This window comes from Phaenicophaeus curvirostris, chromosome 2 (assembly GCF_032191515.1).
Source record: "Phaenicophaeus curvirostris isolate KB17595 chromosome 2, BPBGC_Pcur_1.0, whole genome shotgun sequence".
NCBI classification, from domain to species: domain Eukaryota; kingdom Metazoa; phylum Chordata; class Aves; order Cuculiformes; family Cuculidae; genus Phaenicophaeus; species Phaenicophaeus curvirostris.
This window is the reverse complement of record NC_091393.1, coordinates 61,280,791-61,306,988: the sequence shown is the minus strand read 5'-3', so window position 1 is coordinate 61,306,988 and position 26,198 is coordinate 61,280,791. Positions and strand designations below refer to the sequence as shown.

The following is a 26,198-nucleotide window of genomic DNA, read 5'->3' as shown; positions in this document are numbered from 1 at the left end:
AAGCATCTGATTACTCTGAGGCCATACCAGGAATAAGCATACTCTGTGCTTCTATAGTCTGCAGTCTCTCCTTTTCATATACTATAGTTTCTTTATACTTTTTCTCCATAATGAGCTGTTACTAGCCATTGCTGCAGACAGTGAACTTCAGTAGATGAACTTTTAGTTTAGCAGAGTAGGACCATTCTCCTCTAACATTATGCTTCTGTTGCCTCTCTGGCATTTGTGTACAATCCACTGCTAGAACTGAGAGTCAAGTTGTCTTAAGAACTCATTTAAATATGCTGAAAAAGAAACTGTGGTTTTATATTATAAGACATTGTTTATGGATCTTTTTAGATAAGCTGCAAAAGGTATTTTCAGTTGCAACACTTGGGTATCTTTAAACTATTTGGAGAAAGCACTTTATCCAGACTAATGTTGCTTAGCTGCAGCACTAAGTTAAATTATTTTATTCTTTCTTCCAACTTGCATTAGGCACAGATACCCATAAGTAATGATTGTGAATCTTCTTTTGCTTGCAGAAAAACAGAAGATTTATCTTTATCCAGTTGAAAAGTGCTGAATAACACTGAGTAATACGATAACTTTCTTATATATTTTTTTAATGCAAAGCTAGAATGTTTTGTGTGCCCATTTGATTGTTCAGCTAACAGGAATGAGCTCTTTTAGAAGGTGCTTGGTTTTGACCCCGAAGTGCTGTAGTTTCATTTCATTTGTCATGAGATAAGTAGGGGGAGTGGAAGCGAAAAAGATGACTGCATTGATGAGGAACAAGGGTTAGGAAATTAATAAGACAATACAATGATAGGTGTGGGAGGATAAATGTGTGTGAGATTTTGAAGGATTTATAGTAATTGGGTATAACAGTGATATTAGGCTTTGGTGATTGGTGTGGGGAAGTGACAACAGACTTGTTAAATTCATATTAATTCAATCCAAGTGGGTTTATCATGAACACTCAGAAATATCTTCATGCAGTGCGTCAGGTATTTCTATAGTGAGAGGGAGATGTTTATCCCTCCGGACTTGCTGGGCAGAGATTTTAGATTTACTGTGGAACACTTGTGAACATTTATCAAAACAACCTTTAAAGCTAGTAACTATGCAGTGACCCATCGTTTTGAATCAGAGTTGTCATGACCCACATAGTCAATGCCTATTTTGGACAGGAGGGTTCCTTCATTTGAAGTTTTTAAATTACCAGAATTTGCTCTTTTTGCGTTTTACGACTTAGGTAGCCATAGCATTGTGACACCTGATGGTTTACCATCAGGTATATATTTCACGGTATATCGTATAAATAGGAATAATCTGAATTTTCTCTATTGTCTGTTACTTTTCTTAAGCAAAATTTGAGTCCAATGAGTGATAATGTGTTTTTACAGGCATGCAGTATTACCAGGTTGCCTATTCCAGCTTTCTCTGGCCGAAAACCTTTTTATATGCTAGAACGATAACTGTTATCCTCCCCACTGCGAATATGCTTGCGTTCCTCAAAAAACTTTGTCATTTGAGTAGTCATCAAGGACGGTAAATCTCTTCTATATTTGAATGTTTGGGCTAGCTACTCTAGCATTCTACTATATTCACCAACTACAGTGAAAATGGCAGCGTAGAATATAGAAAAGGGTATTATAAGCTGTTTTCTGAAGTCCTTTTTGTTTTTCTATCAAACTTTTGGTTTAACTAATTAAAAAGAATTATCACATTATGAAATAACATCCTTTGACCAAGCATGAAAACAATATAGACTCATCAAAATGCTTGGCATTTCAATTCCCAATAAGTGGCAAGGTGCAGTATGAGAGAGTCACAGAAACATCTAAGAAATGCTGTTGTTGGGTGTGGTGTTGTGCAGCATCTTTTATTTTCAGAGCTGAATACTGATGGCCCATGATGGCAGTTTTGTATTTTACTAACCATTCTCAAACCATAAAGACTTCTTAACCTTGAATTTTGGAATACATACTACAGCTATATAGAATCATAGAATAACCAGGTTCGAAGAGACCCGCTGGATCATCGAGTCCAACCATTCCTATCAAACACTAAACCATGCCCCTTAGCACCTCGTCCACCCGTGCCTTAAACACCTCCAGGGAAGGTGACTCAACCACCTCCCTGGGCAGCCTGTTCCAGTGCCCAATGACCCTTTCTGTGAAGAATTTTTTCCTAATGTCCAGCCTAAACCTCCCCTGGCGGAGCTTGAGGCCATTCCCTCTTGTCCTGTCCCCTGTCACTTGGGAGAAGAGGCCATCACCCTCCTCTCTACAACCTCCTTTTCTCACAGATCTATTTGAACATTGCCAATATTGGCCTTTTGATATAAGGAGATGAATAAGATGCTTTTAAGCATACTCAGAATAAAATCACCAAACCTGTGACTTTCTTTTCTGGGTAGTGTAGGTTATTTGAATGTTTCTTCTGTAGAGTAACAGTGGTGGTGATGTTCCTGTTCACAGATGCAGATGACTTGTCAACATTCTGAACGTGTTAGTTTATGTTGCTGCCTGTCGGCTAATTAGCTGGAGGTGCTTATAGAGCACTTCTAGGAATCTAGGAGTGCTAATAGAATCTAGAAGTGTTTCTGGGGTCAGCTGGAACAAATCATAAGGCAGGTTTCTGATTTTTAGCAAAGCCTTTTTTTTTTTTTTGTAAATAGGAATAATAAGAGAAGCAAAGCTCTAGGTACAGAATCCTCAGTAACAAATGTCAGAAGTTCAACTTTTTTCTTTTCTTCTTCTTTCTTTCTTTCTTGTAAATCTGTAGTTAAGGGGGGAGAAGACATTTGATTTAGCTTTTCTTTACTCTTAAAAAAACATGCATAAAACCTTGGATAAAAGTTTCTTAGTACTTGAGTTTTTATATTTGTTTTTCTGTACCTTAGTGATGCATCTTAAAATACACAGTAATGGCTTATTTCAAATAATAAAATATTTACTCTGGAAGTTTTCTTAACTCCAGATTTTCTTAGTTGGGTTTTTGAAGATCTGTCTCTTCCACAGAGAGTTAAAAATTGACTGGGTTTTTCTGAGTGATTGTCTCTGCATAGTCCTTCTCTTCAGGCATGGAAATCAACATGTGCTGAGAGTTAGCACCCTTACTTACCTTTTGGTCAATTAGCAGAATAAAGTCTGGTGTTCCTTAATTTCCTCTACCTCCCTAGGCTTGTCAACTTTTTTTTTTTTAATATGTATATTAATATGTTTATGTAGTTTTAAGAATATTGGGAGATAAAAAATTGTAGTAGGTTTTCATTTCAGGGTCTTCCATTTCCTTTTATATGTCATAGTAATGGAACCATATTCCTTAGTTTCAAGTTTCTTCCACTCTTTATATGTCCAAATCCCTTGGATGTGGTTGTCTTCATTTCAGTGCTCTTTCTGAAGATGGATTTTCTTAAAAAGTGCAGAAGCGGAGACACTTGTCTGAAGCCTTTTTTTTTAACATCAGTTGGATGAGATTTGTCTCAGGGCCATTCAGTCAGGGCTTGCTGACTGATAGTAGCTTCATTTAATAAAGCTTTTGTGAGATCTGACTCTACTCTTACTTCTTAGAAAAAAAATCTTTAATAAGTGCTCCTGTCATTCCTTTTTTCATATCCTTGAGGTTTCGTCTGTACTTCTCAAAAGCTTAAGGATAACCACTGCTGTGAGAAGTAACAGGGACACACATTTCCATAAGGAGAATCAAGTAAAAGAAAGGTAGGCATTTCTTCATTCTTGTAGGGCCCTACAAGACTGTGTTTTTCTCTTTAGGGATTTTTGTTTCAGATGGCACTTTGTTTTTTAAAAATGTTTTTAGAACATGCACAGGATCCAAACCAGGAGGAGGAATCAGTGAAAACTGGCTAGTAAATCCTGTGTTTCATTGAGGAAACAGGTTAGGAATCTAGAGCACAGTGTTGAATCTCTATTCTGACCTTCCAATAATCCTTTTTATCTCAGTCTGACCTCTGATTACTTGCAAGAGAGGTCATATTTAATTAAATGTTTTTCATTTTATGTCTTTAATATGCACAAATTTTTCTTTTAGTGGTTATGCAGAGTATATGTTGAGTTCAAATTACTGGCATCCTTAAAGACAAGAAAAACAATATCACATAGCTCCGGTTCATTTCATGAATTCTGCTAGAAAAGTCTAGGTTTTTGCAAAAGCAGAATGTGGGGTTTTTTCAGAGAAAAGTTACCTGGAATTCCTTATGACCAATTGAAATGCTACAGGAGAATACAGGCTAAACAACAGGGCTTCTCTTCAAGTTAATGATACAAAGGTCTTGTTTTGCTCCTAAAACACATCTAAAGATGAAGTCTCTGTGACTGGCCAAAAAGGTATAGTGTATAAAGAATAGTTGTGTTAAAGAAACTGTCAGTTCCTAATATTTGCTCACACCTTTCATACTGAACTTGTATCTCAAGAACCCTCCAACCTGTTTATAACGCTTCACCTTATTGAGTTGTACAAATTCAGAATCTTATAAATTTTCCACTACTAGGTTTAGCATTTACTAGTAAAATTACTGCTCTGGAGATTAGTGTTTCAAAGACATTATGGCATAATACATGACAAACTGGGCTACTCTGTCAGTAAAGAAGCTTAAGATAACAGCTTACCTGCTTATCCTGCTCATGCTTTTTATAAATATCCATGGTCCGTTCCCTATTAACACAGGAATATAAAGTGGTTTTATGTAGTGGTTTCTTTAAGGATTTCCTGTGTACTGAAACTGAAGCCTCTTGGGGTGGCATGGGACAGGTAAGTGGACAAATACAGGGAGAGTAGATACACTTGGACTAGAAGAAGGAGAAGTGGTTTGTATAATGTGTTACTGGTGGTGTGCTAAGAGACTCTTTGGACTAATTTAAATCTCATATATTCTGCTAAATATGAAATCTTCATTGTTGTTTTTAGTTTCTTGCTGATTTTCATTTCTAGCTTTTAATGGACTGATCAGATACAATGCTAGAGAGCCTGGGTTTCACTGGGCTTAAGGAAAACATAATTTCCAGAATATAACAAGTTGCAATTCAGGTAATGAGAACTATTTATAATAATATTAGCTGTTAACTTAAACAGAAACCTAGAGTTTCTAAAAGAATGCATGATGTACTCTTTTTTTGAGATTACAGGAAATACTTTTCTGTGTCAAATTGACGCTATGGCTAAATGGTATATGGAATGAGACAGGACCAGTTGACTGATAATATTTCAAAACAGAACTAAAGAATTTAATCAGGATTTTTTTGCTTATTTTGAAAATTACAATATTATGTTTAAGAGAAGAACACAAGATTCTCATTAAAATAATTATTTTTGAGTGTTTATTGTGCTGTGTTTTCTTTGGGTTGAATTATGTACAAAATGGTTATGACTACCATTGACTAGGTGATAGATTAAATTGAAAGATTATTCTTAATTGTGAGACTCTGAACAAACTCCCAATATGTTGCCAACATGAATGTGTCTTTGGGGACAGAACCCAGTCTGTACCACATGGCTGACTGCCAAGGCTTTCCACTGGAAAGCAGCTATTACTTTATGCTTTCTACTGATCAGTAGAGTGCATCCAGTCCTTTACAGCATTCAACCATAGCTTTTCATTTTACTGTAATCTTTTTTTTATTAGATATTCATAGAAATAAATTATCTCTAGCCATGTAGGTCATGTTTCTCCCAAGCAAAAACTGAAAAATCATAGACTCGTATCATTCCTAAAGTGTCTCTGTGAAAATTTTAGTCTTTAGACAGGAAATGGACACATTTTTACCCTGTCAGTGACATTTTAGGCATACCTTATTCAATTTCATTGCCATACTATGGTAGGAAAGCAAACAAAATTAAATAAGGGAGTGTTTTTTCATTCCTTCACTATACTTGGAATTGTAATGGAAAGAGAAAGCAGTAGACGTAATAATGCAGTGTAAGTCAGTAACTGGAATCATAAGCATCTTTCAGAACAAAGCTAGGGAGTCTGCCATTGTGCTGTCCAAGTGAGTTTCTCTCCATGCTTATTTTCTTCTTGAGATTTGACCAAATAATTCAAAACCAGGAAGCTAATAATAATTCTGAATCTGAATCCCCTCCCTCCTTTGACTAGTCCTAAAATTCTCTCATCTAAAGTGTCAATCCTAAATAATTTAAATGTTGGATGAAGCAACAGTAGTGGTATGATTTAGCTGTGTTTGTCTTGAATGCAAAAGTGTTTCAAGATTTAAAGGTAATATTGTGGATTATTACATTAGCTTTTCTCTGCATGCTGTACAGGTATCTAAAACATACTAAAACTTCTTATTCTTTACAATAATGTGCTAGAGGAAACTATGAAATGGAAATGAATGTTCATGTAGATGATCATACCCTTTAAATGGAAGAACCTGTTAAATCCAGACATCTCTGCTACATTTTACTATAGAAGATATGTCTGTCTCCTGCCTGAAGGTAGCATCTTTTTTTATTAAACATGAAAGTATTATATACGAAGGAACTTGTTATGCTCAGAAAAAATAACAATCATCTTAGTGAAGACAACTTTAAATGCCTCTTGAGAGTCTCAGGCTCTTTAGTCTTGAATAGCCTAATCATTAAGAAACTGAGTTGCCAATGAGTCTTGCCTGCTCAAGCAGTATTCACTCAAGACAGAACCACTTGGTTTCCAGGAAAAAACTTTATGGTCGATCTAAGCCTGCACTGCCTGCCCTCAGCTTCCATCTCTGGATGTGTCCTTTCTCTTGCATTGGTCATTGTGCTTATGTAATTGTAGATTATATCTACAGTTCAATGAGTTGCTGCAGCTGAAAACTGCCCTGAGGCAGTCGAAGAATGCAGAGGTGGCAGCTCAGGCTTAAATTGGTTTCTGCCAATGTGGATTTGCACCTCACAATTCCTTTCTAGATGGGTTCAACTCTTCAGGTAGTAACAGATTCAGATGTGTTAATCTGAGATCACATCAGTTATCATTGATTAAGTAATAGGTGTGCATTGGCAAAACATTGGATAAAGTTTGTCATGCAATTCTTTAAAACCTGGAGCAATACACATTTTTTAAATAATATACAGTCCTCTGAATGATTTTCCATGTAGGTATCAAAGCAAGGACTTTCCAAGAATTATGTGTTAGACTGGATAAAATATGCATGGAGTAGACAGGATATTTAAGGGAGTTAAACCTTGCTGAAACACAGATTGTACTAATAAAAATTGCGGAGAGAAGTGCTGTACATCTGAATACATCAGCACGTTTGGGAACTGGTATATATTAGTTCAGAGTTAAAGCTGAATTTTCAGTGTGTTAGCTATCTCTTTTTATAGTGAATCCATTTTGTCACATTTTGAAAGTGACAGGAATTTGTGTCTTTTTCAAGTAACTTAGAATACTAACAGACACCACCTCACCAATTTGAGCTGGAAGAAATACAATAGAAAGAAAGACAAGCAATTACGATTCACACAATTCCTAAGTGATTTCTGTACGTGCTAATAATTCAAGATGGTGAAGAGAACAGCAGATGAAGCATCTCATGTATCAAATAAGCCAGTCTGGCACAGCATTTAAAAGCATTGATGTGTCTGCTAGATGCATTTGGCTGACCTTTTGTTTATTTTCTGGGAATATCACCTCAGAGAAGACAACTGAAATTTCTGTAGGGATTATTTCTAGAGTAATTTCATTGTTACTTATTTTATAACATAGTATGAATTTTATATATATGTTTAAAGAAAAGTAAGTATAGCAAGACCAACAGGCTTTTTCCCTCTTAGCTTTCTTATAGACTGTCAAACTTGAAAACTTCTGTATAGAACTCGGGCTCAGAATGCATGGAGTAACTTGGAAGTGACCCTGGAAAATAAATTACTATTTTATAGAGCTTTTCATGCATTCCTTATGTGCTTTTGTTTCATCTGGCATCATTGTTTTTATATACTAGCTCATAAATATGGGTTTATAACTGTTACTTGTACTTTTATGCTATTTTGAATCCTGCAGCTTTATTTGCAATATTATTGTCTTTTTTTGGTATAGTTAGTGTTGTCTAATGAACTTATAAATACTTCATTCTACTAGAATTTTAATAAAGCCATCTGTTCACTTGATGGAAAATGGCAAAGCACATTGAAGCAACTGATTATTTTTCTTGACAGCTGCATTTTTAAAGCTTAAGATTTAAGTTTCTAGGTTTTTTTTTTTAACAGCAGCAGTGAACAATTTGCTAATGAAATAGTATATTTTTGCACAAATCTTACTTTGTGAATTACATGTATGGTCTTTAGATGTACTCTGAGTTTTTGATCAGTAGAAACAACATTATTTTTTCTTTATAGTATAACTTGTTTTCTACCATGGCAGAAAGTAAAGTAATCCTAGAGAGGTCTGTAAAGTACATCACAGTTAGTAGCACCTGATGTCTTTGTCCAAGCCTCTTACTCATCCTGGCATCTCTGTCCCTCCCTTCACCAAGTCTGTTTTGAAGCTCATTTCTTTGCCGTTTTCTTTTCCCATTTTCAGTCCTGATCTGTTTAATATTTTTTTAATGTTTTTCTTTTAATCCACCAGCCAATTATGTAGTTATTAGACTGTTCTCTTTGGTGTACTGTTCTGTAACTTAGTCTCATTCTGGCAATTAGGTGTCTAAATAAGTGGCCTGATGTTTAGAAATGGTCAAGTCTCTAGCAGCTCCTGAATGAATTAGTGCTGCTGGCCATTTACTGCTTGTGAACATCAGATGGCTTTATACGTATGCCTATGTGGATGTGCGACCCAAATGGATTAACTAATGCAGCTCTGGTATTCTTAGCCAGGTAGATGTAAAATATATTAAAAAAAGCATCTAGGGAGCAGTTGTCACATGGTTGTTTTTCCAAATTCCTCTTTCAGGTACTCGTGTGGCACTTGTGTATGTAAGAAGTTCATCTTGGTGTTGACAGAACTATAAGGCAGGCCTCTTGCAGGAAGTAGGGAAGAATGATGCTGTAATTGACAAAATATGAGATTCCTCAATCCTGACTGTTTCAAAACTATTTTGAAGACATGGGGAAATGGGACTTAGATTATGAATTGCCCTTTACATACTTGCAGGAATAGATTTCTCACTTCGTTGCCTGCTCTCAGTGTGTGATCATTAGTAGTTTTCTTAGATTGGCAGTTTGGGAGATAGACACAGCTCCTTATCCCAGCAGGCGGCAACTTCAGCCATGCTGAAGAGGTATGGTTGGCTCTGGTTCCCTTTATTCCACCGACAGAAGCAGTAGTTTCACTTTCTATTACTGCTGTGTTAGATATAGTTTATTAGCTTCCCAGCTGATTTCTTTATATATTTCCTGAGTTCTTTTAGTATTTTAATTAATTTTCCATCTGCATTGAATTTTGTTAGTTAAATAAAAAAGCATATGAAAATAATTTTGTCTTGCATGAACACATCCAGTTCTCCATTCACTCTAAGTTTGTACATCAGCTTGTATATCAGTTTTCTTCTGGATATTCCTACAATTTTTTTTTTTTTCCTTTTCCTTGGTATCTATCAGGTGGGCCGTAAGCAGAAAATTCTTCCCGAAACAGTCTGTTATCTGTTCTCTGTATGGGTGTATGTCTGAGGCATGTCTGCCTTACGGCCTCTAAAAATGAGATGCTTTCTGGCACTGAGTCTTCCTCATGTTCCTGACTGCAGAGTAACTGTGGTTTACGTCTCTTGCCTATGGTTGGAAGTTTCAGACAGTTAGATCCTTACAATGGGGCAGCCACCAACACTTGCTGGTGTGCCAAGATATTTAATGATCATAACTCCTGATGTATGTGGACTGTTAGGTGCCATGACTTTGCAGTGTATTCTGGTGCCAAAGTGTGTGATGTTGACTGTCACAGTGTGTCCTTGAGGTTGACAGGAGACTGACTGGAGGTATATGAACAATTTCATTTAGAGCATTATTGTTTTCAGACAGGAATGACTGGTATGTGTCACATTTTTTATGTGGGTTTTTAGTAAGCTCACTATCCAATATTATAACTTTCGTCAATTATTTCAAGCATTTAATCAAAGATTCATTAGGTAGTGAGAGCCTTGAGATGATGTTGTAGGGTCACAAGTGGCCAAGCCCCCACAACATAGTGAATTATCATTCTCACTTGAGTTGTGGTAAATCATCATGCCTACTCATAGCTGCGGTATTTAACTTCCTTTAGCTTCAAGGATTTGGGTGCCTGATTTGTTCAGAGGTTTTGGGAAATCCTGGTGCATGTATTGATGCCTGAAAACTTTTCTAAGTCTAGCCTAGTATCTTTAATACTGTACCTGCTACTAGGGAGAGGTAAAATTTTGCATTTGTTGAACTGCTTGTATATAATACTGAACTCTACAACACGTCTTAGATTTTTGCTGTTGTTGTACAGCAGCCAAAAATATATTTTTTAAATTATTTTTCTGATTTTTTTTCTTCTATCATTCTTGTGGATTACAATTATCTGTCATTATAAATCTTTTTATAGTGAAACTGTCTAGTTTAGAAATTCAGATGTTCCTGTCATTATCTTTCATAGAGAGATATCTATAATTTTATTGTTACATATTCTGTTCCTTTACACTCACTGAAGTTATAATTATTTTTTTCTAACAGTCTCTTCACTGCAAGCAAGATGTTTCACTCATGGCGTGTATACTGAGTAGTAGAAAATAGTTCAATCTTCTGTTGGTTTCAGTCTGTTTATTGTGTTAGTGTAACATGTCATTTTTCAAAGACTCTAAAATCTTGAATTATGCACACATCATTATTCTGTAATACTCAACACAAAGACACTGAGAGATTGATTATGATTACAAACAAATCAGCAGAAATATCCTAAAAGCAAAAAGGCTTGATTTGTAACTTTTATTCTGTCACATTTTCTTTTTCTGTATTACCCAGATGAACTTGAACATTTTCTCAGCTTCTCATTTTTCAATTTCCAGAGTAAAACAAATAAAATACATCTCTAATACAAATGTATGTATGTTGTAGTTACAGTAGGGTTTCTTCAGAGGGATTGAAACAGTTACCCGGATGTAAATATGTTTCACACCGGATCACTACACCCTCCCATGTGGTACCCTATCTTCTAAAGCTTTAATGATCCCTTACCCTTGTTGACATTAGCAAATGTTTCCTCTGGGGCATTTTCTTTTGTTTCTTTTGTCAGCTGCTCTAAAGAGAAGAAAACTGCTCAGTCTTGATTTTTCTGCAGATGTTAAGGATTTTACTGCAGAGTTCAGTAACATGACATTTGCTTTCAATGTATTCAGAGACCACCAAAACAAGAAAATCACGCAGGCTGCAAAGCTTCCTGTTCTACTTTAGATTCTCTTGCAGATAAACACTGGACTCTGAAAATTGTAAACAACTTCATAAAAGTGTGATAGCTTACACTTTGATTACAGGGACAAGTTGTTCTTTGAAAAAAAAGTATGTTTCTAAACAGAAGGAAGTGAAAATAGGGGAAACAAAAATTTAGAAATAAGAACAAAATACGAAAAATTAAAGAGAAAATTATAATAAAAGTGCTGGTATCCGATGCTTTTTTTTTTTCCAGCATAAGTGTAAGATTACACTTTTCCCAAAAAGTGTAAGATTATTACATTCTTTTGCTGTCACTGAGCTATATACAATATTTCCTGCTCCAGAAACTGAAAACCTGCTGAAACTTCTTAGCCTGTTAGGGTCAACATACCTTTGAAGCCTCACTACCCATGCCAGGGATGGAAACTCCATGGCACTGAGTTGTGTGCACGCTGTAATCCCATCCCTTGCCTTGTAGGGCTGCAAGTAGAGGACTGAGTGTATACAGTTGTTGGGGAAGGAGGAGGAACTGCTTTTCCTTAAAATCCTCCAGACAACTTATCAGTCAGAAAGAGGGTGTACATGGACTAGAAATGAGCAATTCAAACCCACTATGCCCAGCAGGGTCCAGAGCGTATGAAAAATAATACATTTTTTTAAAATATCCAAATGTCTTTGAATGGACAATATCCGATATGGCTTTCTCAGGTTGCTGGATCTTTGTAGGGCTTGCTTCAAGTAGTGTTCTCTTATAAGGATCTCCTTCATCCCCGGGTCACTATACGTAACAAGAATGCTGTGATGTTTAAAACATAAAAGCATTTCTATTTTCCATTGCATGCTGTAGCAGTTGTATTGATTTCAATGGAATTACTTTAGATATGTGTCTGGGTAGTATTTGAGCCAACAGCGATGTAATTTTTCCTACACATTGAAAACACCTGCTGAACAAAATAAAACTTCAGCCTCTGTGCAGTATATTTGAAACACATTCAAAAGTGAAGGAACAGCTTTATTCAGTAATCAGAGAATGGCTTAGTGGTGTTGATGCTGTTTGAAATACATGATTGTGGTAAACTTTAAGGATCCCTTATACATGGCAACCAGCAGGACCAAAAAATAGCAGAAAATCAAATTTGATTTAACAAGAGTGATACTGAAATTGTATTACTACTGGATCTGAGACTTTCTTCACCAAACATGTTTGCAAGACCTGTAATCAATTTTAAGGAAAGCTGCCTGCAACAGCTAGTGTACTGAATGCTGAACAGAATTGAGTGTCAAGCAAGAAAATGGGTAGCTATAGCCAAAAAGGTGTAGCTGTAAACTGGTAGGCATGAAAACAGTATAAGTTGTTATATGTGCTCTTCAGCCAATTTTCTGTTAGCTGTATTCTGGTAATAAACAATGATGATTGTACCTTGTTGACTGATAAGATAGATGAGCTAACTAGTTTAATAATCTCTTCATTCAGCAGTCGTGTTGAATAGGATATGAAGTTGTAGGCTAATTATCATAAAACACTATTGTAGACTTTCTTCGTGAAGTACACTTGCTGCTGGAAACTATTAAGTTTCTTCCTGGTGATCAGAGACCAGGTTCTAACATGATTTTTGTTGAGATATTTTCAACTTGAGAGACTTCTATAGAATTCTATGGAACTTTTAGCTGCTGTGGGGAAGATATCATTCCACAAGTTCAGAGGCACATCCCTCATCCCTCTGTTAAAACATAATTTAGAAAGCCTATGTTACAGCTATAAAACAATTTTCTTGATCACAACTTTGTTGAAATACCCTGCTGAAATTGTCACATCAAGTATGCAGTTCAGAGTTTTTTGTCCATGGATATGGAAAGTGAGGATCTACTGTCAGTGTGCTTTATATTGTTAAGCAGTTTCAGAAACAAGAGCAAAATCTGGATCTTCCATATGCCTTTCTGTTCTTACAAGAGCTGATGATACTTTCGGTGGCTCTCTTTTGGAAATTTTCTGGCCAGAATAGGTTGTCCTGTAAAATTACTCAAAATATTTCATCAGTTTTGTGGGGGCTAAGACAATAGAAAACAATGAGCTTCCAAACATTTAGGTGTCCCTAGTGAAGTCAGATGAACTGTCTCCTGTCTCCTATTTTGTGTGGTGACCTGTTTGCTTATATGCAAAGGAGTGTATAAAAATTTTAGGACACCTGGCAGACAATATGTTTCTCTGCTTACCATCTGCAAAGAAGTCTTGGTTTAGGACTTATTTATTTTCTGATCCATGTTACATTGTTGTTTAAGAAGAAGGAGAACTGAGCATCCTTTTTCAGGAACTTAAAAAAATGTGGATCATGTATAAGAGCTAGAATTCATTTTTTGTCCTGATTCAAGGAAAGAAACCTAGCATGCCACCAGAGATCAATACTAATAAATGTTCCCATTCAATGTTGAAGTCTATGTCTAAACAAACTGTCTCAGTTTTCTGTGGAGTAACATTACAAGTACTTCTGAATTGTGAAATAAATCCAGAGAGCTGAAAGTCAAGAGAGCTGTTCAAGTATTCTTGGTGAGATTGTACATTAAGGAGCAAGAAGATTTTTGAATGATGGCTTTAGCATATCTGTCACATATGTGAGATAGTTGCCGCTTTGGGAGACTCACTCTCAGCTAAGGTGTCATGGAAAAGATCTTACAAATTCAGTGGAGGCATAAGCTGATAGATGCAAGATGTCTAAAATAAGGATGCAGAGTGTCTGAGATATGGATGCAAATTGCAATAGACTGACCAACTAATCAGATGCTATTCTACCACAAAAATAAATTAAACCAGCTAAACTTTATTTCATGGTAGTAAGATTAGTCTTTAACCGATCTACATTTATTTATGTAGAATGTCTATTGACATGTGGGTGTGTGAGACTTCTGAAGGGAAAAAAAAAAGCAGCAATGATGTTAATGCTGGTCTAATTGCATACCAAACAACTTGTGTCCTATTAGATGAAGGAAAAGGAGCCTAAAGCAAATCTTGAAAAGAAAATTTATTAGGTCAATCTGACATCTACTGTGTGGGGAAACATTCCTTGGGAAAATGTGCTTGTATAGCTATCTGGGATCTCATAAACAGAATTAATCCTTGCATTCTTTTGCTGTCATCAACAGCAATGGTAGACCAGTAGCAGTAGTAGTAGTATTTAAATACACAGATGAGACTGAGCATAGCAGCAGAAACCAGAGTGCAATATTGGTTTTCTGAAAGAGGTTCTGTGATAAAATGTTGAAAGCTTGCTTTGCATTAAAGTTGTCTTTATGACTGCTCTGTCTTAGCATCTTGCAATTGTCAGAAGGTCATTCACCTTTGGTTGGTTTTTTTGTTAATAAAAGCCTGCACAGAAATACAAGTATGAAATGATTTTTTTAAAATGTGCAAAATAAAATCAATTTTTCTTTTTAAATTAACTATGACACAATTTAACACCTTTTCGGACACCCCCAAAGAAAAAGATAACTCCAAATCAAACTAAACCTAGCCTCATATATATCGTACCAAATACCAGCCCTGGCCTCGATTATACTGTGCCAAATGCCAAACCTTCAGTGGAGCTTTTTTTTTGTTTTGTTGTTGGTGGTGGTGATTTTTTTAAAATGTGTGTTCCTTTTCTTGTTTTCTGCTTCTTCCTATCTACTATTATTGATGTACTGCATCTGAATTTATTTTAATGGTTACTCTGTTTCTTCAAAAGCTTTGCATTTTGAAGGGATGGCAGTATTGCCAGTAGTTTTGGACTTCTTATCCTGGAAGAATGCAGTGAGGTAGAGGAGGTAGGAGTGGTGAGAGCAACCAGCAGTGCCAAGTCACTTGCGTGGCGCCAGAAGCAAACCCAACCAGGTTCTCAAGTCAGGAAAGATTTTGATGGTGTGTGAAGCAAAGAAGGTCTTTGGGAGATTTGTAGGATCACAGGCTCCATAGAGAAGGTGGATAGAGGACATCAGATGAAATTCATAATGTGCAGATACAAAATAAAATAGAGATAGTTTTTCTCACAATACTTATGTATGTGAACTGTGGAGCTTGGAGAATGTTCTGAGTGCTGAAGGATGATGGCTCTGGTTTAAAAAAACAAAGTCAAACACCACTCCTACAGTTTCACCCCTTCTACCCCTGAAAAAGTTTCAGGAAGAAACCCCTATCCTAGCCTTTTAAACAGAAGAACATTACCTCTCATTCAAGAAATGTTTGCTTCATTGGTTATTGAAAACTGAGAGTACACTCCAGTGGAAAGCACCATTATGTCATCACTTTGCATTCTTTCATTCACATATTCTGGATCACTGTCAGAAAAAATGGTAGTAGGGGAAATGGATTTTGCATCTAAATTGGGCTGTTTTTGTAACTGTCATGTAGATTAGTCCAGTGAAGGAAGATTCTATGATCAGTGAACACTGCAGAGCATGTGTTACGCATTGTATTGGAAACAACAGAGCTACCTTAAATAGCTCAACTAATTTTACCTCTATGTTCTGTATGTGTAAATTACTGATGTATCATTAATTAGGGATAAGAGAAGACTAAGATTCATTCATAGCTGTGAAATATGTTATCTTACTTGGTATCACTCAATTTTTAGGAGAAATTGGTATGATTATTGGGAGTTCTTTCATTGGAAATTGGATCTTGAATCTGTTTTCTAGAAAATGTGGGGTTTTTTTCCTAGCTTTATTGTTCATCTTAAATGGCAAGATATAAAGATACTTTGATGGTGATAATATTGAAATATTTGTAAATATGCTTATTTCAAGGGGCACCTTGATATCCCTCCTTCGCCTGGGGATGATTTTGGCTAAAATGTAGTGTATATGTTGTTAAGCATCCCAGGTGGTACTATGTCTGTATCTGACGGAGACATCTGAAAATCCACTCAGTAGAGCTGTATCAAAATACATATAACATAAGGGCCACAAATATAAATATATGCTCTTTCTCTCTGAGATTAAATCTATTTGATGATTTAAATTGATTTGTAAAGCATAGTCATTTGATTCTTAGTATCACATAAAAGGATTCAAATAGTTCCTTTCATGTTTTCAGAAACAGCCAACCATCTGAAGGTTTGTAAGGGTGTGTTTAAGCTGCTTTTGGTGTGCTTGAACTGGAAGCTGGAAATGTTTTCTGTGGCAGATGTATTCTTGCTGTATAACTGATTTACCTTTGTTTCCAGAAATAACACTCAGTGGCTTAGCTAGTGCTCTGGTTATACGTGTGTTAATTTTTACATATTTAAATTACAAAAACTTTATGACACTGCTTGTATTTGCAAGGACAAAACATTATAGTTTGCACATATATATATATATATATATAAAGTTGTAATCTGTGTGCTTTTAACATATTATGCCAGATTGTATCAGTGATATTCCTGTAGCCTTACGGTCACAAAGCTTGTTTTTCCACATTTGTAGAAGTTAACAGGAGTAGCATCTTTGATCTTCAGAACAAAAAGTCTAAGTCTGCTCACTAACTTGCTTGTATATGTAGGGTGCAGGTGGCATATATTTGGTAGCAAAGGCCTTTACTGCTCAGACTGTGCCATAATTAACAGTTATCTTACTGTATGGGAGTATGTGCAATATTAGTCTAGTTTGCCTATGAATTGACTTATGAAATGTAGGGAATTTTGTGTTCTTATTAAATCAGGAGAGGATTCTTAAATAGTTTATCCTAATTTTTATTATTTTTTAGATTTAGAAACTTAAAAGATTGTAAAAGCACACCAGTCTCAGGATATTTCAGTTACTTTATAGAATTTTTTCACAAAGGTGCGAAATTGTGTGAAGTGTATCTTGTTCTTCCTTTAGAAACTCCTCTGAGTGCCTAATTGTTTGTTTTGTTTCTTCTCAGGTGAATCGACTCCTAAAGAAGTCAGCAGGGTAAGTGCTACTCTCTGTCCCCTCTAAAAAGAAGTTTAGTCTCTGAGACACACTGTTCACTTGGCATATTTCTTGTGCAGTCTCTGATCAAGACTGCCTATTCCCTAGACATAGTGCATCTCCAGAGGAAAAAAGAATTGGTGTACTGGCTGACTAGAGAACAGTTAATGAGGAAAATAAATATTAAGAGCACTTGATTGGCTGTAAATGAATTAAAGTGTATTTTGCATTAATAAATTTAGAGTTCTCACAGTGCTGTTTTTGTGATCCAGTTTTAAAAAGGTGCTTTACAAAACCAAGAAAATCATGAGACTTTTAGCTTAGGCATAACAACAGACTGTTTAACCACTGTCACTGCCTTGAGAGATGGTAAGCATAAGAGGAAAGAAGTGAAATAATATGCTCTATCTAATAACTTCCTTTGAGATGTGCTGTCATACAGATGAGCTGAATGCTTTAATATGAAATATCTTGTAGTGTACTGTGTGAATCATAGTATCTTAAAAACATATTAAGTAATAAATTCCCAGCTCTAGCCTTTTCTCTGATTGACACTGTGTCCTGCAGAATATTAGTCTGTGGTCGAGGACTAATCGGGGAGATGTTAGAAACTAGTGCCTTTACTGGGAGTGACAAAAGATTAGTACAGGACAGTTTGTTGCCCTCAGATGTGTCCAGTCAGCCTGCAGCATGCAGATTTTATTTCTTATAAGATGAGGGAGCCACTTACAGCTTTCTGAGGTGGAATCATAGTCCTGTTTTACTCCTCTTCTTGAATGCCTCGCATAAACTATTTAATGCTCCCAGGGCAAACACAATAATGTGAGACACATATTGAAAATAAGGCTGATTGAAAGACTACAAAAGCTGTCTGGGTAGGTCAACTGGTGGTCTTGGTCTCAGCTGAAGTCCTTTTGAAAATACGAGGGCATGGAAGGAGTGGGAACCTTGGTTTGGTGACCTTGAGAGCAGAGTGCTGGTAAAAGGGGAAAACGAAGTTCACCTCTTATGAGATTATTAAAGAGAGGTTAAATGATGTCCAAAAGGACTTTATTAAATTGGAATGTATATGGAATGTGTATGGAATAAAATGGATGTATAAGGGTGTTGACAATTTAGGTGAAAATTAGTATGTTTTAGTAATTTATTAATTATAACATGGTTTTTTTGGTCACCCCTTAGTATTCAACAGTTATGATAGTTGAGTAAATACCTACTGGTGCAACCAAAGATTATTGTTATTAGTATATCTGTATGTATAGTTTTGATTTAAAATTAATTAAAAATCTGTGTAAGAATCTCAGAAGCTGTAATTATTTCTGAGGAATTAAGTTCAATTGTCATTAATTTGGTAAACAGATTAACATTTTAAACTGTGTAAAATGGAGGTACAAAACACATGTAGGTTGCCACATTTGAGCTTTTTAAGGCAGAAAAAGCAAAGAACTCTGAAGCTCCCCCCAAGTCTGCCTTGCCAGTTAGCCTCTCTGTCTCTCAAACATGCTGGTCCCAGTCTTCTCAGCCCATCAAATTCATATATATAGTGACCGATAGTTTTCATGAAGATGGATGAGCTGTCAGTTCAAGTTCTGGCATCAGTGGGGTGCAGATGAGACTTCAGATGTTCTTAGTAAACATTTTCTCCCTTGTTTTGTTTAGCTATCAATCATTCTGCATTTGGTGTTTATACCGTGTTACTACTATTATTTTTTTTAAAGTACAGTATTTAAGGGCACTCAGCAATGCACCATAGTACAAATGAACGTTTGTTAGTTTATAGTATATTTTAGTAATGCCACATATAATAATGTAGACCATTGTAATACATTTTCTTCAGCAGCAACTGAAACAGGTGTCAGTTTAATTAAAATCTGAACATAAATTATAATTGAAATTAGGAGGGTTCTGTACATAAGTAATATTTTTCAGACAAAAAGATATGTTCATGCTAACTGGAGAATTATGAGTTTTAAAGTCATTAGATGTTATATTTTTAATTCCTGAAAATGTCTGCAAGAAGCTGCTTATATCATAGGGAAGCAAAAATAAAGCTTAGTGAAAAGAAATTTATTGGAGAATTAAACCATATTAGTTAGGAACCAAGGTGCAAATATGCTGAAAAATATGTGGGTTTCATCACTGCATTTTTTTCTTATATTTCAGTGTTGGACGAAGTGAAGACTAAACAGAGTCATGTGCTGTGACATCTGTTGCTTCAATAGTCTCCATTTTTTTTGTTGTTCTTACGTAGAACAACAGAATTAAATTGGGGGAGGATATTTTTTGTTAAATTTATTTAAGCCCTTTCTCCCCCAAGAAAGCCTCACCATTTTTTTTTAATAAACATACTTGAATGTTGTCCAGATTTTGGAAAAATGTATTTTACTGCTTGAATGACTGGAAGGAAATTTCAGTATTTTCAAGGGTTTTTATTGCAGTTTGACACTTGTGTACAGACACTGCATTTTTAATCTTTTGCCATTTTATCAGCTTAGTAGAAAAATGAAAATGAAGTCGCAGTCTCTGCTATCAACATTACATTGCAAGCTTTTGAAACAAGGAGAGAGTGGGAGAAATCTTCCACATATTTTAAATTTTGAGAGTTATAGAACAAAACCAAAGCTTTTAAAAATTTATTTGCTTTTATTCTGGTCTACTAATGGCAATTTCATTGGTATTTTTGTGTTCTGAAGTTATGTGTAATGATACCCTAGACTGACCTGACATAGTAGCTGATAGGAGGAGGGGTAGGAATTAAAAAAAAAAAAAAAGGAAATATTTTCCAATTCCTGTAGAATGCTGTTGGCGTAACAACTCTGGTTACAAAATATCTGATGAGCATCTGTGACCAAACAGTGAACCTGTGAACTTTTTTCTGCATGCTCATTTCCAATATTTATAAAATATATGTAACTGGGGACAGAATCTCCTTTTCACGTGATGTAGTATTGGGAACATCCTTGGAAATGCTGAGTTTCTTCTGCTTACTTAGTTTGCAGATGTGCATTGGCTAGTCCCATCTGCGCTAGCTACAGAAGTGGTTTTCTGGGCAGAGGGACTTCAGAAAGAAAGTCGACTCTTGAACTATTTTGATTAAGAAAACTTCAGCTGAATTTTATACTTTGTTGTTTTATCTGCAAAAGAAATGAAAATAGAAGTGTGTAAGCTTAACCACTAAGTGCATGTGTATTCATGTATATCTAGACTAAAGACATATTACTTTGACACTGTTAGTGAAAACAATGAGCATTGGAAAAGTGTTATTCTTTTCAGTTGGCAAAAATAACCCCATTCCTTCCTGAACTATAGCCAGGATTTTGTTTTACATGCTGCTAAGCTTCCCATGATCACTGCGTGCTCTTTTGTACCTCATATTCTGAAATTTAAACAGAAATACTTAACGTTCCTGGTAAGATCACAGAGAAATTAGCTGTTGTTCGTTTTGCTTAATGATTTTCTATTCTATGTTTACTCGAACAATACTTCCAGTGAAGCTGCATTTTGCCAAGTACCTTTGCTTTGTAAACTCTTGGTGATGCCAACAGCAATTCACCTTGCAGAAGTGAACCATATAAACACCAGAAAATTATTACCTACCAAGTGACTAGCTCATTTACAGTGCTTTATTCTTGGAAACAGGTATAATACTTTAATCCTCTCCTTTTCCCTTTTTGGTTTTGGAGCTTTTGACAGCTGCCTTGGCACCAGATAGCACCCAGCACAGTATATTGCTGACAGTTACAGAATTAGCAAGTGTGTTTTCAGTAAATAGTTGCAGTAATTGCATATATCTTCACCATGAAACTGGTAATAAAAGTTTGGGCTTCTTATGACACATTGGCAAAGCAAGCTCATTCTTTGTAGTATTTCCTTATTAAAGATGGCATTTAAATGTTTTCACACAATCCCAGAGCTGAAAGCAGCGACAAATTAATAAAAAATTTAAGGGAACTAGAACAAACGTATATATTCAGCCTTTAGAAGTGATGCAAATGGTATTGTGCCCAGGAAGATGCTTGCATAAGTGGATTTCTTCATAATGATAAACTTGTGCATACTGTGGCAGTGATAAGCAACAGTGGTAGGAAAATGAGGAAGTTTATTTTTAATTTTGTACATTATGTTTTTGGAGTGCTTGCAAGTCAAGTATTAGGAGGTGATGTGATTTTATAAAAAGCTTTTTGGAAAGAGGAGCGGTGTTCAGCCTTGTGAGGTTAAGATGAAGCTCATTATGCTTTTTTATTATATAATCTGGAGAGGTGGTATAATTGAGATATTAATGAATTTTTATAAGCCTTACAGTTAATGACAGCTTATATGGTTACTTCCAGGGAATGACAATGTTCTTTCCTCATAAGCCAAGCCTTTGCTTCTTAGTATGTGCTTTACCAATTACTAGCGAAGCAATTTATTTCAGTGTTACCATTTGATAACAGGAAAGGAGCTGATGCAAAGATTAGAGTTAGATGTTAATGAATGGGGGCTATTTGGCATGAATATTCTCATAATGAAGGTGGTCTCTCTTCAAGGCTTGGAGATGGGCTATGTAAAGAGGATGGTAAACGTGGGCCTTCAAAATTAGTGAACCCTCTCTGCTGAGAGTGAGAGTTGGCTTGCATATTTTGAGATAATAGGACTTGTACTTCCAAATGTCATTTCATATTTTCCATTCTTTGCTTTTGTCATGAACAGTGTTTGATGTGCAAACAAACAATTTGTAAATACCTGTGTGTAGTGCCGCAGTGCTAAACTTTATTTGAGCGAGTTCTAATCCATGTCCTCTCCAGTCAAAACAAGAAGAATAGACATCAGACAAATGCGTGTAGAAGCAGTATTCTCTGAGGCTGTGCACAGACATTAAAATGAATCACTTCAGCTATGCCTGTTCTTTGTAGCTTCTTGCAGTGTCCAGGTTTTTTTAAAAAACTGGTTGCTCCAGCCAACCCTGGTTACCTCTTCTGATTTTTTGGAGCAGAGATGTTTTTCTGAGCATCCTCTCCAAGCTCATTGCACCTCTAAAAGCCAGCTTTTCACTGTTTGCTTGCTTACCGTGTTCTCTTTGCTTCTATTTTTCAGTCTGAGGATTTGACATCCTTCAACTCAGGATTTTCACCTTAAAACAAACAATAATTTTTATTCCCTTTCTTTAGTTGTTTTGGTTTTCTTTTTTTTTAAGTAGTATTATTATTTTTGATTTTGATATGAGGTCCAGATCCATATTTTTTGTTCTTCACATGTACAGTTTAGATGTGTTTTCACGGTATTAAAATGTAGTTGTCTTGTAGTTATCTGTGCCTAAAAATGAGAAAGGCCAGTTTCTATGCAAGATATGAACTAGCAATCAGTGCAGCGGAACAGTGCAAAGTATCACAGCCAGTGAAAGTACTAGGACTACAGAAGGTAGTACTACTCATGAATATACATGTCAAACATATATACAACCTGATTTATGTAGAAAAGAAAGAAAGGGAAAGCTGACCTATTTCAACAAAAGGCATCAAACAATTTAGTTTGTTTATTTTTGTGGCAGTAGTCCTTGTTTTTAAGACATATAGAAGTGTTGCTATTGGGATTTCTGCTTTTTCTGTAAAGGAGGTATCAATGGCATTGAGAAGTTATGTATGTAAGAACAGTTTTTTTAATACATCTACTCCAGTATGAGCATACCTAGCATGAAATAGTTTAGATTGACATCTCAGTCAAATGTCAAACAAATGTTCAGAACTCTATGTACTTCTGAAAAACCATATTTCAAGAGGTTTTTAGTTCATCTTTAGTTCATCTGCAAGTCTTGATGCTGTCATTGACAGCTTAATTTAGGTGGTTTACTAATGTGGTAGCTTATTACCTGAAATAATTCTTGATGTAACCAGAGAGAATAAGCATTTTAAACTCCCATGTCTATATACAATCTCTGTGGGCTATGTACATCCTTTGTTCTTAGTGATATAGCACCCTCCAAGAACTGAAGCTCCTTACACGTGCCTCTGTTTGTCCCAATGGATCCTAATATTCATCCAGTAATCGCTTCTTACCAAGTTTTTCTCTCTTCTAATTCCTTTTCTTCAGAATACCATTTTGATCTCATGAAGGGTTTTTTTGTCAGTTTCTGAGGCAGGTTGTTTTTGTTGTTGTTTGGAGGGGTTTTTACTTATTTACTTATTTATTGCTTGCTTACATGTCTCAGATTACATTTATGGCCTCTTTTCAAGTACTCTGGGAGAGAATCACTTACACCTGTCCATGGTATGGCCCATCTGACACCTTTAGAGTGCCTTGCAGATGGATAGGGTGACACTGGGCAAAATGTCTATAAGATTAGCTCACTCAGTGCTGCTGATGTCCTTATTGCACACTGTCCAGACAGCCTGTACAGTGGTGAGATTCAGGCAAGAGTCAGGCTTTCCCAGGGTCTCTACTTTTCAGTCTGAAAATACTTGAAAGAGTGGGTAAGGAACCTTGAAAATTTTTGAGAAAATGCTTTGTACTTGCTAGAGGAATTGGTCCTTGTTTTCCCAAAAAGTTTATTTCCAAGAGTACTGACATGACAAGTCAGGACCTTCTTCTGTTTCCTCAGCAAAACTCCTCTTCTGTCCTTCCCGTTGAGCCTATAATGAAACAGGACTTAGCAGTCACCACCCAAAAGGCTGTGCTACCCTGTCCCTCATAGCTGTGTGGTTGGCTAAAGGCTTCCTGCATCAGTTGACAAAGAGCTCTGTCTTGTGGTTCTCTGACATACTCAGAAACTTGTCTAAGATGCCTAAATGAATACAAATTACAAATGAAAAATTAGCAACATCAAGATCAATCCCTCTGGATGTGTCTGCTTCCTGCTGTGTTTTGTGGCTTTGACAGTTTTGGGTTTTAGTTTTTTATTTCCTCTCCTCATCCAGTGAAATTTTGTATCTGCAAAGTACATTTGGCCATACCTTACCATATTACACATGATTTGGGTTGTTAGTTTGTTCTGACTCCTCCTAGCCTGCAATAATATGATACACTATGAAGGCTGTAAAAGGACATGTTTTTGTTGAGGAACCAGGCAATTGTTGCTGCGCGGAAAGAGCTCTGTAGTAGGGAGTATTACATTGGAACTTGCTCTTCCCATTGCTATTCAGAAGATGCTTTAAGAAGTTACAGAGAAAACAGATCAACTTCTGGGTTATGTTGGCGCTTATTGACCCCGTGCTGTTTTAATGAAGGCTTTCTGTAACAGCAGAAGGGCTTTTTCTTTTCTGCAGGAGCATAAAATACCCCAAGCACAGTTGCCCTGGGAGCATGGAAGTGTGGGAATTAATCTGCATTTCAGCTTGTCCTACATAAAATTTACTTTAGATATTAAATTGTGTCCTTGGATATTTTTCATGTCTTAACTGTTCAGCATGAATGCTTAAAATTCATCTAAGTCTATGAAATTTCAGTATCCCTTTTCATGGAATAAAATGTTTGTGATTCTCAGTCTCTTTGCTTAGGTCTAAGTCATAGCACTACTCTTAAATCACAAGTCATGGGGTGTTGTGTTCTATTACACTACAATATTCTAAAGTCAAATAACCGAAGAAATGTTTTATAGATATATTTTTATATAAATCCTGCAAAAATGTCCTTTCATATTTATAAATTTGAATATGAATATTTATAACAGGATTTCTCTTCTTAATTGTTAGTTCTTTTTCATAGTGTTTTATTATACGCAGCTACTAGAAATATGATGCCAGTATGATAGTGGTATGATAATGCTAAACCAGTTTTTAGTCTGCATGAATTATTTTAATGTAATGTCACTGAAATACAGCATTTTACAATAAATATGCCAAAATACATGTAGATACTAAATCTTAAATAGAAAGAAATCAGCAATGGGAAGAATGAATTAATAAAAAGAGATGAGTATATAATGTATAAATTGAAAACTAAACTAGCCTAAGAGATTATGAAACAGTACTTATGCTATCTATAATGACAAATGCTCTTTTGTTTTTCACTAAATGTGTTGAACTTTTTTTTAGGAATTATTTTCCTTAAGTAAGTTTTACACTAAATATGCACTGGTCTGTGTTAGCAACCGCATTGGATAGCGGGTGCACCAAAGTTTGCTGATGACTTATTTGGTGTTTAAATACATGGTTTCATAAAGAACACTGTGGGTTTTCACCCAAATGTAATTGTGGTTGTCCAATCCTAAATGCCTAGAACCAAACAAATAAACCTCTTTCACTCCACTGTAATTTTATAAATAAAACCATGTTCCAACATGATGGGGTAATTCTTTGTTGGTGATTTATCTAAGTCATAGAACTACTTAATTTTGAATCTTGACAAATTCTATTCATCTGTCCAGCTGTGGATCCACACAATGTCAGTAATAGAAATCTGCCATATTATAACTGTATGTATTACATAGCGGCTATCTTTTTAGTGACATGGATGCATACAGTGATTTGCCCTGTTTCCAAAATGTTTGCAAGCATATGTTGCAGAGGTGAGAATAAAGGGCACATAACTTATTATGTCATTGCATGCAGAACTACTGCTTGATTATGGGAAGAGTTGTTATGCAGCCATGGCTGTTGTGTGAGCTCATTTTGGTGATGTATTCTTTTAATGTATTAGCTTTAACACTTGAAGGTTTGATTTAAATACTGAAGGTGCATCACAGGTGAAGAGATATCTATTCATTTCCAAGCTTTGAGAAGGCATTTTTACACATGATAAAGGCTTTGTGCATGTGTGCATCATTAGCTATTGTCGCTCTAGGATATGTGACTACAGATAATTTGCAGATATGGGTTAATGTATGAATAATATAGACTCTTGTTCACCATTTGCCTTTTATATGGGTACTTATGGCTATATTGCAAGTATAAAAATTCCACTTTCATGGAACTATGCTGTTATTTTCTCCTTTTGAAAAATCATATAGTAGTAAATGTGGGACATAACAGAGGACAATCAGTGGAAGCTTGCCAGCTGCCATATGGTACTAATAA

At 35.8% G+C, this 26,198-nt stretch overlaps 1 protein-coding gene across 3 annotated transcripts in view; it reads left to right on the top strand.

The window, feature by feature from the left end:
- PDE10A (phosphodiesterase 10A) overlaps positions 1 to 26,198 on the top strand; it is a 786,455-nt gene that overhangs the window by 276,473 nt on the left and 483,784 nt on the right. For all 3 annotated transcript variants that reach the window (XR_011337005.1, XM_069852238.1, XM_069852239.1), the window contains exon 3: positions 17,180 to 17,208. Coding sequence is in view for 2 of the 3 variants with exons in the window: in XM_069852238.1 (XP_069708339.1) it covers positions 17,180 to 17,208 (29 nt within the window). In the remaining variant the exon portion in view is untranslated. The remainder of the gene's footprint in view (positions 1 to 17,179; positions 17,209 to 26,198) is intronic.